The 19,436-nt window shown below is 35.9% G+C and overlaps 1 protein-coding gene across 2 annotated transcripts in view; it reads right to left on the bottom strand.

Moving 5' to 3' along the window:
* The window catches only part of LOC102033028 (double-stranded RNA-binding protein Staufen homolog 2-like), a 75,425-nt gene that overhangs the window by 17,159 nt on the left and 38,830 nt on the right, over nucleotides 1-19,436 (bottom strand). For both annotated transcript variants that reach the window (XM_031065112.1, XM_005430787.2), the window contains exons 7-10: nucleotides 15,338-15,550; nucleotides 12,797-12,934; nucleotides 9,452-9,583; nucleotides 5,367-5,427 (exon numbers count right to left, since the gene is read on the bottom strand). In XM_031065112.1, the coding sequence (XP_030920972.1) occupies nucleotides 5,367-5,427; nucleotides 9,452-9,583; nucleotides 12,797-12,934; nucleotides 15,338-15,550 (544 nt within the window). The remainder of the gene's footprint in view (nucleotides 1-5,366; nucleotides 5,428-9,451; nucleotides 9,584-12,796; nucleotides 12,935-15,337; nucleotides 15,551-19,436) is intronic.

The raw sequence follows: 19,436 nt of genomic DNA on the forward strand, positions 1-19,436 counted from the left end.
GTTACAGAGGCAAGGTATTATTTAAACATAACCAGCTGTGATAAGAGACTCTAGAGAAGGCTGTGAGACATTTAAAGTGAGGACAAATGGCTCAGCTGAAGGAACTGCTCTATTGATGGTATAAAGCTCACCTGACAGTTTGTTAGCTAAAAAAATCCCCACAAAACAGAACAAAAATATCAAAATGAAGAGATGGAAAACTATTGTTCTGTGGCCTTTAACCAAGTAAGTGGTGGTGTCAATCCCTTTACTGTGGTTTCTAGTCAGAATGGCAAATAGTTCAGCAAACATTTAGTGATGTATCAATGTAACTCCTAGCAAGAATGCATTACAATTGATAAATCTGAGTAAATTTGGAAGCAATTCAAAAGCCAAGTCCAATGCAACAGCGGTACTTAGTAAGTAACAATGCACACAATCCACTATAAATCACCTTTGCAATATACCCAAAAGAATTACATATTTCAGCAAAATATAACACACAAACATTCCAATGGAAAATGTCCAAATTACAACACAAAAATTTTATTCCAAAATGGTAGACTTCTGTTCCTGCTCATGAAAACATGGGGATATTAAATTATCTACTGAAAGTTTTCACCAAAATCCCCAGCTGAAAAACAATTAATTAGAGGACTATATAAAAAATATCTTTCTGAAGCTACTGAGGGCCAGAACTACAAAGTTCAAATAAATTTTGTTTCCTTCAACGTGAAGATATATTAGTATGCAAAATTTCATAAGTACATAATTTATGTTGCATTTATCTTCTCCAAAAAGCTGGTGAAGAAACTTTTAAGTAAGGATCTGAATGTAGCCATACATTTAGGGCTTACAAAATACAAAATCTTTTTGTATTTTTTATAGGTCTTAATTTATATTTCTTAATCTAATATTGAAGTAGAGTTTTAAAAATACTAAAATAAATGTTATTTACATAAAAATAGCACATATTCTCATTACAGACTTAAGAAATTCTTCAGAATATCTATTTGCTTTTTTTCTTTCCTTTTTCTTTCTTTTTTTTTTTTGTCACTGAGAACAATTGTATGAGATCAAGTATCTTTGTTCCTTAGGATATCATCTGCTCCTGCTGCTCATTTACCATCTGAAATCATAATCATCTGTTGGTGACAATCTAATCATCTTCTCAGTAACTAATTGTGATGTCACAAACAAATGGTTATGATTTCAGGTGGTGAACAAACAGCAGGAACAGATGTATTCCAAAGAACAAAGACTGTAAAGTCATGCATGAATCCCTAGTAATAAAATGTTAGGCAAGAAAAACAAAGAGTCTGTCCTTTACAGAGAGGTAAGATTGCTCTGAATATGGGTTTTTTTAAATTATCAGGTTTTCAGTACTTTGTGACTCCCAGAATTGTTAGAAATAGGTAAAGGAAACCTATCTGATGGAAAACTGAAATTGGGAAACATGTAAAAACAGTTATGGTCATTTTTTTCCTTCTTAGAATTATAATACCTATAAACACAGTAACATTTTACTTTTATTTTTATACTGTTTTTCATAGCTTATCTACAGTTTCTCCTAGAACACATCTTGTATGATGTTTATTATTACCCCATCCAGAAATACAAAACAAAAACATGTTCCCATGAAAATGCACTTTGTAATAGGATTGTTTATTTGTTGCATTCTTTGTTTTTGTTGATAACTACTTAAATCAAGAGAGATAAATGAGATTCTGTTTACAGTAAACATCTTCTATATGGGCTGCAAATGCTTCTGGTCTGCTCACAGTTTCTCAAAGTCTCTTCCAGAAGCATAATGGAAAAAACCTCAGTGTTCTTGCCATTTCATATGTGAAGAATGTCAAAGATATCCCAACAAGAAACCATTAGCTTTGTGTTTCATCTTTCTTTGAAATTGTGAAATGAAGATAGGTAAAGAAGCAAACCTGTGGGAAGAAGCTTTGCCAGTGAGTTGGAAGAACAGAAATGAGGTTTGCCACGTGGATAATGCAAGAATAACATGATAGAGGGCAGCAGGAGAAGTTAATATTCAAGAATATTTAACAGGCAATACTAAATATATATTGAGCTAGTAATTAGGGGATACAGACTGTAGAGTATTTCTCAGCAAAAACAAACTACTTCGTAAGAGTACCATGAAATCTGTTTTTCAACTGTACTAACTGTTACAATTTTTGTTTTCTGTTGTACTGAAGTATACAAATTCCCTTTACTATTCCAGTTTTATTTGATTCAGATGGAAACACAGGGCATTATGCACACAAAGAAAGACTATCTGTCTGCAAAAGGAAACTGATGCACAATAGCCTGCCCTAGCAAGACACAATTGTTTTCCTGGAATAAAGTTACTGGAAATATGAATAAAAGCTGCCCAATGGTAGATGTAGCAATCTCAGAGACTCAGATTTTCAAGACCACTGAAAGTTACTTGTATGGTAACAAGAAATGCAAAGCGTATATTTCTCTTTTAAGTAGGATACAAAAGGGAGGAAGCTGCTCCATTTGCCCTCTTTTAAAGCTTCTTAACTTAAAAAAAAAATTACTTTAAAAACTTCAAGAGTAAACTCACCTTCCAAAAAGTGCTGTTCTTAAAAACACACTAGTATACTCACACCTGAAAGGATGTGACATTTTTTATCTCAAATTGTGGAATTTGTTTGGAACGCCTTTAAAAAATCCTGCACTTCACAGGTGCATGAGAGATCATTCATAGAAGTGATTTCTTTTATTCAAAACACCCTGGCAGTGTTCAAAGTCAGGCTGGATAAGTACTTGAGCAATCCGGTCTAGTGCATGATGTCCCTGCACATGGCAGGAGTGGTTGGGACTAGATAATCTTTAAGATTCATTCCAACCCTCTAACATTCTATGATACACTTAAATCACCTGTTCATTACTAATGTCACCTCTAGAAACCCTCAAGGAAGGGGCTTAAGAGATTACAAACAGTGGTCTCTGAACAAATGCTCTATGTCTATTGGCATGCTCCATCTCTTTCAACTTCCAATTTACTTGTAGATCAGAAGAATAGAAATGAAGGCATCGAGCATTACAAAAGTGTCCCAGAATGAAAAACTGTCTCTGTACTGTGGCTCTGGTGGCTGCAAAAAGGTCTGTGAGCAGGTCTGTGAAAAATAAGTTATTTGGCACAAGTTTAAAATATCATTTCTGTTGATCTTGTCTCCCGTTGAATGAGTTTGCCTTTGTATTCTCCTTCTAGATTTGGATTTAAAGGTATAACTTTAAATTACTGTCTTGAGCAGCCTAAGAGATTGTTTTTTCTTGTTGGTTTAACAGAAAATCATGTTTTAATCTATAAGTATCTCTGCTACAAGATACTGAAAGGACAGGAGAAAAGATAGAGGTCTTATTCTGCTGTCTCAAACTCTAAGACGCTAACATTTGAAGATATTTCACAGATCTTGTCCTTAGAGATTTTGACAATACAAACACAAATCATCTAAAAGTACTGATGGGGGTCGATGACAGGGCTGTAAGGAAGCCACTAATAGGAAGACTTAGATCCTGTAGAATCCTTCCTTTCAGGGAAACACAATGGCATGTGCTCCATCCAAGACCACATTAAACACTAGCAAACTGTGGTGTAAGTTGCAGCATAAATTATTCCTCAGGTCTCTGGGTCCCTCTGTGGTGAGTGGGAAGACCATATAAACAATGGAACACTACTGAAACTCCTTAAAACCTGCTTTTAGGAGCATGTCTTTCATGTATATAGGCAAAAAAGAGAAGGTATCTCATGTGTGTGTCCATGCCTCTACAATCCTTAGTTGAGGGAGATAATGTTTGGGACCATTAAGAAGTTCAAAACTACACACGATTCTAGAGAAAAATCCAGGGCTCAAGAAAAAGTGAAAAAGTACTACTTATATTATCTTTACCACTTTAAACAGCAAAAATCTAGTTATAAAATGTCGTGGGTTTACAGGAAATAGGTTTTCTGGGAATGGAAACACCAGGGAAAGTGTATTTTCATGGGGCACTGGCATTGTGCCAGTGTCAAACCATGACATAAACTCACCAAGTTCTGTACTAGTCTTTACCTGTTGCAGTGAAACCCAATTCAATCTTGACCAACAAGGTTTCTTGGGCTTTTGTGTCTTATAGACAAAGCTCAAGGAAGACAGGAACTACCAGTAGCAGAACCTCATCAGAGTCAGGGATATTGTGAGAAAAGCTAGAAATCAGCCCATATAAATCACAAAAATCTCAGAACTGCAGATTGGGTCAGGCTGGGAGGGACCACAGAGGGTCATCTGGTCCAATCCCTCTGCCCAAACAGAGTCATCCCAGAGCACACAGCACAGGATTGTGTCCAGATGGTTCTTGAATATCTCCAGCAAAGGAGACTTCATAACCTCTCTGGGCAACCTGTTCCAGTGCTCAGTCACCTGGACAGTAAAGTCCTTCCTCATATGCAGGTGGAACTTCCTGCACATCCATTGCACCAAATGGGATCTATCTCAGTGTGCTGAGTCAACCAGCTTGCAGCATTTATGAGGCCACTCTCTGTTCTCTTCAAAAAGTCATGGAGATCAGAAGAAATCTCCAGTGCCTGGAGAAATGCATGATACTCAAAAAAGGCAGGCTGGTCAGCCTCACTCTGGTCCCTGGGAAAATCATGCAGTCCTCTTAAAGCCATTTGTGGGCACAGAGTGTGATTGTCTTTCATGATAAAATGACTGGTTTTATGAATGGAGAGCAGTGGATGCCATTTACCTTGGCTTTAGTAAGGATTTTTACACCATGTCTCCCACAGCATCATTGTCTCTAAGCTGTGATTTTAGAGTCTAGGTAGATAAATTCCTAGATAATGGAAATCTCTTGGGACCCAATAGCAGCCTTCCAATATCTAAGAAGAGGTTGTCAGAAAAGATGGAGCCAGGCACATTACTGAGGTATATAGGAGAAGAACAGGAGATGACAGCCATAAACAAACAGGAGATATTCTGACAAGAATAAAAGAAAAAAAAATCAATGTGAAGACAGTTGAGCACTGGAACAGGCTGCCCAGAGAAGCCACAGAACCTTCAAAGCTGGAGAACTGTTAAAAGTCATAAGCAACCTTATCTCAACTCTGCACTGACTGTGCTTTGAGTAAGCAGTTTTGGTGACCTCCTAAAATCCCTTACAAACTGAAGGATTCAATGATTCAATTAATAGATAAAAATTTCCTTGTTTCTGCACTCATTCATACCTACACTCACACACAGGACACTCAGGGGTTAATTCATCTAATTGCAACAAAACCCCTAAAATACTTACAAAAAGCATTTCAATTGTCTTGGATAATCCAAATCATACAGAGACAAAGAGAAATAAGTATCAATATAAATTTAGAAAGCGATACTTACTATTACTTGTTGGCTCAGGAAACCCAACATTTTGGCCATTCCAACTTTTGTTTTCTCCAAGCTGAAACAGGTAGAAAAAGATAAGTAAGTAAAGAGCAAACTACTCCCTAAACAGACACATGTTTATAAATTTAATTGAAAAATACGAAAAAGGATGAGTTGAGACTGCCACATCTGTTCACAAAATTTTGCTAACTCATCTTAATTTTTGCCTAAAACAGGTTATTTGAGTAATACACCCTTCATGAGTAAACATTAACAATTATTGCCTAACACTGAAATATAAATGTTTCCCCAAGGATTAGGCTCAACTCAATATGTTACCAAATCAGACTTAAATAAAATTAAATGTTTTAAGCAGCTCTCAACTGAAAACATAAACAGTCAACAGAGAAATTACATTCTAAAACAAGAAGATCCCAATTACCGCCTATGAAGGAATGCGTAAACACTATGAAGTACTTTGGGTGTAATTTTAAAATATTTACTTGTTAGTAAATATTTTAAAATATTTATTAACAAGTAAATTTTAAATTGATTTAGTCACTGAAGTGGAAGTAAAAATGATTGCAATTTTCAATTATTTTAATATATTTTTGAGGAAGCTAACTGTCCTCAAATTAATTTTACTATGTTTAATACTGGGTATTAGTCTCATATGGAAAAGGGGAACAATTAACACAGAGGTTCAAAACAAAGCCAGTACTGAGGTTTACACAGTAAATAAGATAGCAGTGTTCTAGGTTTATGTATAAAACTGAATAAAAAAGTCAAAGCTTCCTCATTACTTAGGAGCTATTGACAACCATCTCTATGAATGTGAAATGAATGATCCTTTTCAGATTTCATTGGGATTTTCTATGCAAACAGAAAACCTCACAGCAAAGCAGGCTATATGCCAGAACAAAGTTATAATCATTTGCTCTCAAAGATGGGGTTGGAAAGTGAAAGAGATGAGAAGGAAAATCAACCAGCTGAGATCTGCCTCTGCATCTCAGAGGCTGCATTAAGGCTGTTTAGATTACTACCATGTCATAATACAGACCACTAGATGATACATTTTACTTGGAAAAGAGGATTAGAGAGCACACTATGAAAAGCAGGTATTTCAATGATTGTTTCCCTGTTTTTCATCATCATGTACATCCCAAAGGGCCTTGGCAATGTGCAGTGAAAATGGAAGATATTTGATGGAAAAGGATGACAGGCATTACAGTCAGCTTTCAAACTGGTCACCTACATCCATGCACTTTAATTTCATATAACTGGTTTTATTCATATTATGAAGCAGGTAATATGTATATTTGAAAATACAGGTGACAACAGTTCTTCATATGAGTAAGCAATATGAAATCTATAAATATGTTTGTATTTATTGTTGTTAACGACAGCATGGTTTTGTCAGGAATACATCCTGACCATCTGTAACATGATGCCAGCACAAGCACACTGTTACAATAAGAGAAGATTTCCAACTTTCCTCATTCTTCTCTTTTTTATTGTTTATTAACTTGATCATGACAGGGAATTTAACAACAATTCCTCTATGAGTAAGTGATCCTTAGTACTGCTGCCTCACATGAATGCAATCTACCTTGGTTTTCTTCTCTCTAAGAGAATACAAATGGAAAGAAGAAACAAAAAGGTGGAAACATGAAAAAATTACTACAAGTCTCCATTCTCATCCATACAGCTGAAATTCTGACAACTGCAAAACGTCTCCCAGCATACCTCCAGATCGCTCTCCTCAAGGCTCTGCACAACCATTTCTGATTTCTTTCAGGAATCAGTTTAATCCAGAAAAGAGCAGAGCCTTTACTTTTTTACATTACCTGATTACTTGTGCTGCCGTCAGCACTACACATTGCTCTTATAATGCTCTTAGGTCTCCATTAAAACAATAAATACAGTCACATTTTATACACCAGGGTTAAGGAAAAAAAACCACTGGATCTTGTTTTGCTTATTTCTAAGGGAGGAGGAACGGAAGGACTTGAGGAAAAGGGGGCACAGGGGAAAAAATAACTGCCTTTTTTAACATCATCCAAAAATATACAGGTGAAAATTATCTACTTAGACGCCAACCTGCTACATCAGCTAATCTACACTGGGACCCATTTTGGATTCAAACAGTGAAACAAGTATCTTCTAATGGTATATCTTTATTGTGCAATTTATATGCAAGGAATTTTGCAATGCTCAGTTTGATAGAGATCTAAGGGCTATTTTCCCTCTTCTCCACCACAGTTTAGTTTGAGAGTTAAAATTCCTTCAGCTACACAAACTAACTTGTGCATCTCCAAATATGTCCAGACATATATACAGAAGATAAAACCAGATGCTCTAGATATTTCATGTCCTCAAACCCCAACAAAGCTTTAAAATTTTGTAATGATTTTGTTATGATACTGCCACTACATAAAAGTTGACTACTTCACATTTTTTGGATACAGTAAGGTTTGTTCATTGTATTCAGAATAATATTAGGCCATTGTACACTAGTCTACCAATCCTGAAATGTCTACATCTGCAAGTATGCAATTAAGTCTGATTTTCTAAAGACAATGCACTTGTAAGCAATAGCTTAATAAATGTAGGAAAACAAAGCAGCAGCATCCCTTTTTAGCCACTCAGGTTTTTGGTAAGGATTTCAATGTAACCACAAGTTTCCACTATGTAATGCTCTGCAAAGAAACTATATTGTAGACTGAATTTTTTCAGGCTTTATCTCTGAAAAATACTGTAAAATTAGTTCAGCCAATTTAAAATCCTAGAATGACAACCTATGTTTTCATATTAGAATAAAAAATCGATTTTTCTGTTTTGACTTGTTTTTTATTAAAGCCATTTGGCAAAATTGGCAGTAAAGAAAAAGTTGATAGTTTTATACCATGGAGAGTATATTCTACAGCAGAAATGTCTCAGCATTCTGGTGAAAATGAATTATCATTTGACTCAGTCAGAAGCTTTTCTTTAAATGGCCATGTCTGCACAGTGTGTTCTCACTAGGAACATCATCCAGCTTCCAAGGACTGTTTAGAGTATTTCACACTTGTCTATGACTAAGACATATAGTGAAGAACATAGTGAAGATGAGTGTGAACAGCACACATATTGCTGCTACTCTCAAAGGACAGTGAAACAGAAGAAGGTGGGGTCAAGTAACCAGTACAGTATTTCTTTCTTCCTGGTTAGGAATATAGAACATATAGAACAGAGTGTCTTCATATTTACATATACATAGATGTGTACACATATACTACATTCAGATTTATTATGTAGTCCTAGAAAAGCCCAACAGAACATTCTGTTGGCTACCTAGTGCAGCCACAGTAAACATACAAGTAATTATCAAAATATATACATGCAGTGAGCTTGTATATGACAGAAGCTGTTCAGGGTCCACAGCTTGGTCAAATACCTTGCCAAGTATCTTTTCAGTAAACAAAAGGCAAAACTTTAACAGTCAATTTTGGTTACAAAAGCCCTAATCAATAAATTGAAGACAGGAGAGGAGTGCTAAGTTACAGATAGCTAACATGGAAATACATACTTGCAACACATATGAATTTAAAATGCAATTCCTTCTTCATTAAAAAAGTGACACACATTTTCTTTATCAGCCATCAAATGTGAAAAGGCCATTATTTTTCTGTAATGCTGTTAGTGCACATGCAATGGGAAGATAAACATGGATCACTACTTCATATATGAAAATTACTAACGTTGTTCCTTTCTGTTCCTTTGGGCTCTCATGAATGCCCAAAATGGAATAAAAGCAAGAGGTACATTCATCCTGATTTGTAAGCAGAAATAGGTGCATGGATCACATGAACACTTTTGCACACACACTATTCTGTGGAACTCTGTTTCTGTTCCTAATTACTCTCACAGGAGCAGAGGCTGCACTTAATACTAAGGGTAGCTGTAGAGCTGTAGCTAAACAAAGGCTAATCCGTGACAAGCAACTCCCTAAAACAGGGTGTGCACAAGCTTAAGCTTCCAATTTTATTAAGTGATTAGCTGATACAGCCTAAAAACCTAGACAAGGGTAAATTGTGGGCAACACAACAATTGGTTCTCACCTTTTCTGTCTGATCTTGAAGAGGAGTAGAGGCTTTGTATCCCAGCTGTAACAACATTGCTTCCGCTGCATTTCTTTTAGCTATTTTCTTGTTTGGGCCTGTTCCAGTAGTAATGTCATTGCCTACTTTTACCTTAAAAAGAAAATATTGATCATAATCATGATAAATGCAAGACTCCTTAATATCATCATATAATACTCTTGCAGATTTATCAACAGTTGTCAGCTCTTTTGATGAAGATGCAATCTTGAAAAAGATACAGCAGTGCAAAAGGGGACCACAGTATTCACTTAGAAGGTCTTGCTTAGATTTTTCAGAAGTTCACCAAACCCATACCCAAGAGCTACATTTTTCTGCATCTCAGTGCACACATGGTTGCCTCTCTCTTCCACCAGCCTCTGTGCCCTCCCATTCTCGCTCATGAACCTCTCCCCCACTCTGTTAACACTGGAATTGCCCCAGGATCTGAACTTCCTCCTTCTTGTGGGAAGGAGTGCTGCCTGCAGCAGCTCCCCAGCATCATCAGGACAGTATGCAGAACAATGGACAGACAAACAGACTTGAGATTTAACGAGAGTGGCTTCTAAAGAAGGAAGAAAATCATATTTGCCTTCCTCCCACTTTGTTGTACTGCAAGGAACAAGGGGCTGGAACTGCTTACACCTGACAAGCTTTGAGCCAAACAGTCCTTGGAAAGAAGGCTCCTCAGTGCACCTGTGGTCTGTACAGTACAAAGTGCTTCTGACAAACATGATGCCTTTCATAACACTAAGAGAAATTAAAACCCCAAAATAAGGACAAACTGTAGGTAATGGATATCCACAAAATGTGTGGCTCCAACTTAATCTTTGGCTTTGGTACCATTCTTAAAACTCTTGGTGCTGTGTGTCTGGTTTGTGACATGAGCACTATCACTGCTCTTCATTCATAGATCTTCGATGGGTGTATTTAAGCCCTTCTATTTGCCAAATTGTGTCTCAAAATACTGCACAGTTTCAAAACCATGTCAAAAACGGAAAGCAAAATCAAATGAAAATAATAAAATCATCAAGATGATCTGAATAACAAAAAAACCACCAAAACCCAGAGGTCAAAGACCAGAAACAGTTTGGAAGGAGCTTTAAAAAAATGGAAAAAAAGGCATACAAATGCTAAATGAAGAATAAATTATATTTAGTAGCTTATGTCAATAATTCTTCACTTTCCTTAATTTATCATATATGTATTTTCCTAAAAGTTTAAACTCTTTACTCAAATACTCTTAATTCTAAATATTAAGATGATGTAAATAAATAATAATCATTAATATCCCTTCAAAGTACATATATATACATCATTAAGCAAAAAGATTTGTCTACCTAAGCCAAAAATATTAATAATCTTGAAATATAAACCTTATCTTCAATGCAGTTCACAATAACAATTAGAAAACAGCCAATCTGCTACAAGTTTCTATGCAATAAAATTGAGGGACTTTAATGGGACAAGACAAAAAGATAATTTATAACATAGCTCACAATAAATCAATGTGTTGCTATTTCTCAGACCTGTAAAACTGGTTTCGCTATTATTATAACCTCTATCAAGGATTAAAGGCCTGACTACAAAGAGAAAGAGCTTTCTGAAATTAACTTTGGGAACAGAACACCAACTAATGTCATCAGAGGTTTTCTTCTGTTTATCTAGTAGCCAGGACAAGTAATTGGATCCATTTCATCACATCTAAACTTGCTCTTTGTGTGACAGATAAAAATGAACATATTATCTCTGGATATTTTACTTCCACATTCAATTAAATTAAATGAAAACATGGTTTAAGTAGTTTATACAAAGGTATTTTATTCTGACAAGGTTTTCTACATGTCATAATGAATCCACTGAGACTTCCTGAAGGTGGGATAAATAGCAGAATAATTTTAGTGTGAAGATATTACAAAAGGGTGAAAATGGAGTTTAAAAGAATTTGTAACAAAGCAACTGCTCTATGGAGTTTCTTTAACTCTTTCTTTCACAAACCTTCTTAGATACAGGAATCTTCTACATATTCACTGCTTTTAAGATTCCTTTTTTATACAAACCGAAGACTTTGCCATTACTGACACTCCTCCAACAGAAAACTAAACTTCCAGCCTGTCTTTCTAATACTGGGCTGGGTTACACTCTTCTGGCCTCATACAGCAACCACCAACTGTAGACAGTCCCATGGAGGTCTAAGCATGGGAAATGAGATTTTCTGTGACAGGATCCCTCTTTTTCAAATACTTTCAGGTCTCATAAAATGTTAGAAATCCAAGTTTCTATTAAAAAAAAAGATTCTGCAACAAAAGAACACAATACCTTTTTTTCCTTCAGAGAGAAAAATAATAAATCATGAAGAAAGACCACTTAGGCCCAAGAAAATTAAGATCATTAGCTTATCTTCATCGACATGAAGGAAGAACTGAAGAGATTGAATTGAAAACAGAACTAATTTTCTGGAGAAGGAGGTGCTGGAACATCAGAAATTTTGCTTGTGATCAGAAGTGACATTTTGGTGTGGTTGGTAGACAACAAGTCAAAACATGCTGGGGTATGCTGTTCTGAGTTATTCCGGCACAAAATTACCCTTGACTGAAAACACAAGAATACAGAATCCTTTCCTGATTCTAATCTTTCTCAACCTGCTGTTGTGTTATCTAACAAAATATCACAGTTATGCCAATTTTTTGTACATGTTCTTAATTTAAATTTGAAAGGAATTTTAATGATCTACTGTTTCAGTATTAGGTCCAGTCAGAGAACAGTCTAAAACATGTGGTTGGCTTTTTTTGTTGTATTTCAGAGATAACAAAGTCACAAAGATACTGGCAATCTGAAAAAAATTTACAACACTATTTTATAAAGCCAAAATTCCTGGTAATATGGAGATATTAATGTCCATATTTCAGAATACTAGGTATTGCTGGAATCCTCGGATCAACACCAGCCCAATTTTATTTTTTTCCAAAAAGACAAGTAAAAGTAAATAAATAAAACACATGAAAAGCATCTAGAGGGCACATAATTTCATGAACCATCAGGAATAAAGACAATAACAATCAGGTGAAATAAAAATAAGAGTGTAAAATAATGCAAAACACTTGAAAAGCATCTAGAGGGCACATAATTTAACTGCCATTTGTTTCACTAAGAGAAAAAAGTTTAGACAGGCTTTCTGATACTGTATTTCATACTATTCCTGTATATGTGACAGCAAGGCAAAAAGCTAAACAGAAGGAGTTCCACTTCATATTATGCTACCATTTTGCTTCAGTTTGAACAAAACACTTAGCAAGGGCATTATCTCTAACATGACACAAAGGATACCTGCATAACAAATTCCCGACGGCGAGGCATTCCTCTCTCTGAAAGAAGAACATACTCTGGCTCCTTCTCCTTTTTGGCCTGTTGGATCTGAGCCAAACGACTGATGGGATTCATTCCTTGACCATATTCTGGTCCAGTCTAAACCAGGTTTAAAGGAAAGAACCATTATTTCAGTATATATATCCCTATAACTACTACACTGCTTAAATAATATTTACTAGGATTCTCTCTTTTGTAATACTCCCTTGGAGAGAATAAGAAGTATCTTACTTTCCATTTTCTGATCATGACACAAAAGACAAGAATCCTCAGACTCAAAGCTGTGGAAAGAAATTGTCTGCCATTGTTGCAGATATGTGTATACCTTGCATCTGCAAGCTACAAAAACCCTCTCCTATCCGTGGAGGTCCTCATAAGGATGGATGAAAATTAGCAGATTCATTAGTCAGTTATATCTTACTGCCCTGTTTCTAGGACCCTTCCCCCTAACCCCTTAAAATAGCTTGCCACAATGCTGGAACATGCACTACACTGAGAAGAGGTGGGATTTACACAGGGACAAAAACCATTTGCTATACATAAGAATGCTTCCTCTTCCAGCTTTCCTGCTTTCTTTCTCAGCACTCCAGGCCTTCCATCCTACAGTGCAACTTGCAACTAAAGGTGCAGAGGGTTTACTCTGTGTGTCATATGAATACCTAGAATTTACCCTAGAATTGCTGCTTATGATGAACCACCCATAAAATATTTCAAATGCTTAACAGGCAATAATCCTCACAATAACATGTCCAAAAGTATGGTTGGTCGGGGAATTGATCTCATGCCAGGGAAACAAGGACTGACAGGGGTCTGTCCCAGATTACACAGACAGGGGAAAAACTACAGTCCTTGAAAACTCTCTAGCTCCAAAATTCTTTTAATTAATTATTGCTCACACAGCAAATGCTCTTTCAAAGCACATAGCTACAAAAATATTTGTTGGTAGATTTTAAGAAGAAATTAAGACCAACAAAGATTTTCCTGAAGTCATACTTAACTGATTTATATAGGATAACATAAAGAACGCACTTGCAAATGTAAATGGCATTTGAATGTAAAATTGTTATTATGTTATGAAGCTATTTCCCTTTTATGAAACCATTTGCAGGCTAAGAGAAGATGAGCACTCATGCTTGCTTGAGCTTCTCAAATAACAAACGAGTGTTCAGGAAACTGAAGAAATGATCAGCAACTGAAGGCAAAGACCAGAGAGGGATATTATATTTAGAAAGCTGTGCAGCAAATCCTACATACTGTAACTGCTGAAGTAGTTAGAGAAGATGTAGGTGAAAGAGCTAAGACAATGTCATACACAAGGGCAGCTGTGTGGGCAAGAAGCCAGGCAGAGACAAAATGCAGAGCAGGCTAAATAAAGAGCAGGCCATAAGATACAGCCTCATAAATATATATGCAAATAAAAAGAAGTTTTTGTTGCCACTTTTTTTGATGCTCAAAACACATGCAAGTTAAATTGAAAGAAATGGGCACATTGAAAGCATTTCAGAAGTTTGGATATTCAAAATACAAAAAACATTTACATATTCAGCTTATTTTGACAATTAATGTCCCTTTCTAACAAGGCCAACTGTGTACAATTAAATTTAAGTTCGTAAAAATATGGTATATGGTAATATAAGAAATCTTTTCATTATTATACCCTTAGCCTCTTTCTTGAGAAAAACTTTCCAAGATGTTTGGTGAAAGCCAAAGCCAAAAGACTTTTCCAATCTTCCAGCTTTAAAGCTACATTAATGCTGATGGTTTTCTATTAAATCATTTTTCTGCCCACTTTTTCATATAAGTTTCTGAGAATTAGATCGGCAGGCTTTTAATAGGAGACAGGTATCTAATTAATCTAGGTTTTCCTGAAAAATCACTTATTCTGTATTGAAGGCAAATGAAAAGAGGAAGATGACAAATAAGTCTTGTACATTTTCCAAATCCAGTTTTGCACTCTCCTAAGTACTTGCTTATTTTTAAATGGTTTTCTGGTGGCTGCTCTTTCAGAACTCTGCACTTTGTATCCTGAGTGTACAGATTTCTAATGATCAAACTTTCAGTAAAGTATTGAAGCACTAAAGTATCACCCCATTAATTTAATTTTTCATGTATCTCTCTCCCTCTTCAAACTGGGGAGCAGCGAGAGCCTAGGGAGAGAACCACTAGATATGCTAGAAGGGATTCTCTGAGGAGATGGTGCTAAAACTTCAGATGGCTGGACAGAGCTGCTTGGAGAGCTTGATCCTCCACTGGACCTGAACCAAACCCTTGAAGACCTCAGTGATGTGAGCTATTTACAGGCCTTTCTGTTTGAGGATCCCACAGCATTCTCAGGATTTAAAAAAAGCCCAGGCGTATTAGCACAAACAAGTGACAATATTGACAGTAACAAGCAACTGTAACAATATTGACAGAAAATGACAAATAAGCCTTTCTTGATTTTAAATCTGACTGCTACTTTCTGAGCAAACATTCTTAATTGTCTCAAAGGTGGACACATACCTTCAATATTGTTTTTGGACGCTTTTTAAAGTAAAGTTTTGGCTTTTCAATCACAGGAAGAGGAGGAAGTTTCTTAAGTTCTTGTAGTACAGCCATTGCAGCACGTTTCTTTGAGAGTTTCTTACTGTTCCCTTCTCCTTCTGCAGTGAATTCTCCTACTGTAACTCGTGTAACAAAGCTCTTCATGTGAGGAGGTCCACTTTCTTTAATCACCTTTTAAGAGAAAGTAACACTGAGTCAAAACACCCTACAAGAAGATAACCTAATGTTTGTTGTCTCTTCAATGAACTTATTACTAGTCCAGTTTTCCTGCTAAGTGAAGGCATTAGATTGGTTTACATAGAACTTGGGCAAGTATTAATGACAGTACAAGGTCTGAGGACAGAAAATTAAGACTAGTTGGATAAAGCAAATTTAACCACCATGTTCAGTGTTGCACAGAAAATAAGAGTAGACCTACATTTTTAAGGATTTATAGAATAACACAATATACAACAATTCCGCATATTTAGACCAAGGCTGATAGGTTTTTTCTTTGCAGGGTGCTTCACATACTAAAGCAATTAAATCCATGAAGGCCTACCAGACATTGACTATTTCTTTATACAAAACATATTCAAAACTGTATTAATTTGGCATTACCTCAACCTGTTTATAATTTTTTGTATTTTCATTAAACCATTGGATGTTCATAATATCAAACTTCAGTCTCAATAGGTGCAGGCTGGATGCCTTGCCAGAGTACACAGCTCAGAGCAATATCCCATACATTTGAAAGGCTAACACATTCTTGTCTCCATGACTCTCAGCTGTCCCTCCCATCAGTACTGAAAAGAATTACCAGAAGAGCCACCATAATTCACACAAAAGCCAATAATTTCTGAAAAAAAATCATTTATTCATTCCCTTTTAAACACATTTAGTACAACAATAGGGAAACCCATTTGAAGTACTTCACTACAACAAGTTATAGTAATATGGAAAGAAATTAAGTTCTGAATGCTGTACCTTCCTTTAGTTGTTTTTCTGTCTTCAGTTTTACATACATACATACATACATATACACATACACACACACACACATCTCCTTTCAAAAGGCTGATGCTAGGATGTATTCCTCCCCAAATCAGAGCACTGCAAGTGCTAGGATAGCCATCCATCACTTTGTGTATGCACACACCATTTACTGGTCTGGACAATGTCTATCAGGAATTAAGAGACCTCATTTGGGAAAAGGTTCAGTTATTTTGTTTGATGGGCGGAAGCAGCTACCTAATTTAATCTTTGTTATAGGTAATATGTATAAGGAGACATTAGAGTATCTGAGAGGCAACTCTATAATATCTTCAAAATCAATATCAATACAAATTTTTTTTTCATTTGATGGAATTATATCAAATCATTTGTTGAAGAAGAGTAATGTCTCTTTAGGCTGAGGAGGGAGGAGAATGGGAACTGAGGTAAAGGTACCAGGGCCTTCTTGATGTAATAACTGCAGTTTTAATGTGCTCAAACCTTCAATTTTAACATTATTACAACATGTTTTGTATTAAAGTTCTTTTTATCAAGGTCATGTCCCTTGCATTATTTAGTTTTGCTGTTGCACTGTAATGAGGTCTCCTTAGGCTTGTATTTATTTTTTAAGTTCTCTTTTGTGGCAGCTTCACCCAGCAAATACAATTACCATAGCATATATAATTAAAAGACACAAAATTAAAATTAACAGACAACTTTGTCCCATTTTCCCAGAATAAGATGACATCTCTGCCAGAATGGTATTTTTCTGTTGTAATCCAGGAGTGTTCCCACTCTAAGATTCCAGGTATTAATTTCAGAAGTGTTTTCAACACTGCCTCACTTTGAAGTTGCCCACTAAAGCTTGACCACATGAGAAGGCAGCAGTGCTCTCAATGCACTGAGCCCTGCTGAGCCCCAGGATGCTGCAGTGCCTGCACAGGAGCTGGGATGAGCCCAGTGCCAGCATCTCCTGCTCTCAGACACAGTCGGGCAACATGTCCATGCCGAGCACCTTCATCACACTGCAGCATTCCCACTGCAGCACCTCAAACCATCCCTGTACTTTGTTATCCAAGTATTACAACATGCTTGCTGTAAAACATAGCTAAATTAACCTTACTAAGGTCCTTAATCTTTCTGTGGTTCTACTAATACAGTTATATAGGTGTTTGTCTTTACATGCAATATAATGTATTAACAAAATATACAGGAATGTCTATACTGACCAGATGAAAAAAGAAAAAATAACTTGGTTAAGAAATATAATTGCTGAGTTCCTAAAATATTAGTTTATATAAGTTTCCTCATATGTATAAAAATGCGCACAAATATATATATATATATATATATATATGAGAGAAAGAATGTTAATACAAAACCAGATTATATTTTCATATACACAAAAACATATTTCTTAATATAAAACTAATGCATTCTGGTGTGGTTTTCATCTTTTAAATTTTAAGTATGTGACACAAGGTAAATAATTGACTGGAAAACATTAAAAACTGTATCTTTGTTAGTGTGTAAATGGAAAAAAGTCTGTGTTGTCAATGGAATGAACCCCATAGGATTCAGATGGGATCTGGATCAAGCTAAACATCCAAATTTGGTAATTAAGCAAAAAAAATATTTACCTAACAACATTTTTGGTTAACCCCAGATTTCAGATCTTTTTACTCCATATGATTTCAAACAGTTGTGCTATGAGCCTTGGGACAGAAAACACTAAAAAGAAATCCAACCTTTGCTATCTAAAAACACTATACACATTAGGACATTAAACTATTTCCTCAGTTGAAAGATACGACCTGTGGACCTAATCATGGCTAATTTAAAGCTGAGAATTTGATTAAGGGTGGCAGTTCAATACAGTTTTCTTTTTCTGTTCCATGGATTTAAAGAATAATTACAGCAAGAGAAAACACATGGGGCCAAAACACATCTAAGGTCAAGTTACATCAAGAATGAATTTGGCTCAACTTAATGAATCATGCTGACAAATGAAAAACAGAAGTATGATTGCAGTGAAAGAGTAACACTGCTTTAATTATTAATAAGATGCCAGGTAGAAAATTCAAAGGATTAGGACAAGATTAAATGGACATTAAACTCCCCCCAAAACTAGAGGAGACAGAAATCAGATCAAAAAACCCATGTCACCTACATCTATGAATACATGATTATTTTTAAGATATTAAAATATCAATATATTTCCAGGAGCTTGTGCAGGCAGACACACCAGATTTTCCCAGTTACAAAGGAAAAAACAAAAAGAAAAAAATTAAAAAAAAAGAAAAAAGGAAGAGTCTGAATGTTGAAGTGTAAAAGCTGCAGTGAGAAGGGCGACCATTCTGCAAAACCCAAATGAGAGTTACTCAGTAGTCAGTCATCCAAAGCTTTAATCCCCAGGACAGCAGAAGCCAGAGAGGTATGAACCTCCCTGCTGAGAGCTACTCTCCCAGAGTCTGCAATTTGGCCTGTCCCTGGTCCAAAGCACAGAATCTCTGATAACTCTCTGCAGAATCTTACTGTGATAAGACTGGGACATAAGAACACTTTCAGCAGAACACTGGACAGGGATGGAGGGGCAGAAAATTTGCCTGCTTAGGCACTCTGTGCCTTCACTCCTGATACTGAGAGTGAAAAAAACATTATTATATTTGCTATTCTAAAGAAATAACACTGCAATACAAAGAAAAATACTGAAAATAACATGGCAATCTGAAACACCCCAATGTGTTCTAATATCTGAAGCTGTTGACCTCAGTTATGTCTTTGAGGCTCATCTACTGACAAATAAGGAATACTTACTGACAAATAAGGAAGAAAAAACAAATCTATTAAAGAAAAATAAAAAGAAAAAAAGCACAATTTTAGCCTACTGTCATGGCAGGAATAAGAAGTGAATGACCATTCTACAGCTACTCTAACAATTCCTACAACAATCCCTTTGTAGTCATCCTTAAAAACTGTTCATTGGGAACCCCACAAATGCCTTAGAGCAGTTGCATTTTGACTTAAAAGCTGATGAATCAAAGTTAGCTAAGAATGCACCAGTGACAAGTATGGACTAAAGCTT

Source organism: Geospiza fortis, unplaced genomic scaffold (genome assembly GCF_000277835.1).
Source record: "Geospiza fortis unplaced genomic scaffold, GeoFor_1.0 scaffold922, whole genome shotgun sequence".
NCBI lineage: Eukaryota > Metazoa > Chordata > Aves > Passeriformes > Thraupidae > Geospiza > Geospiza fortis.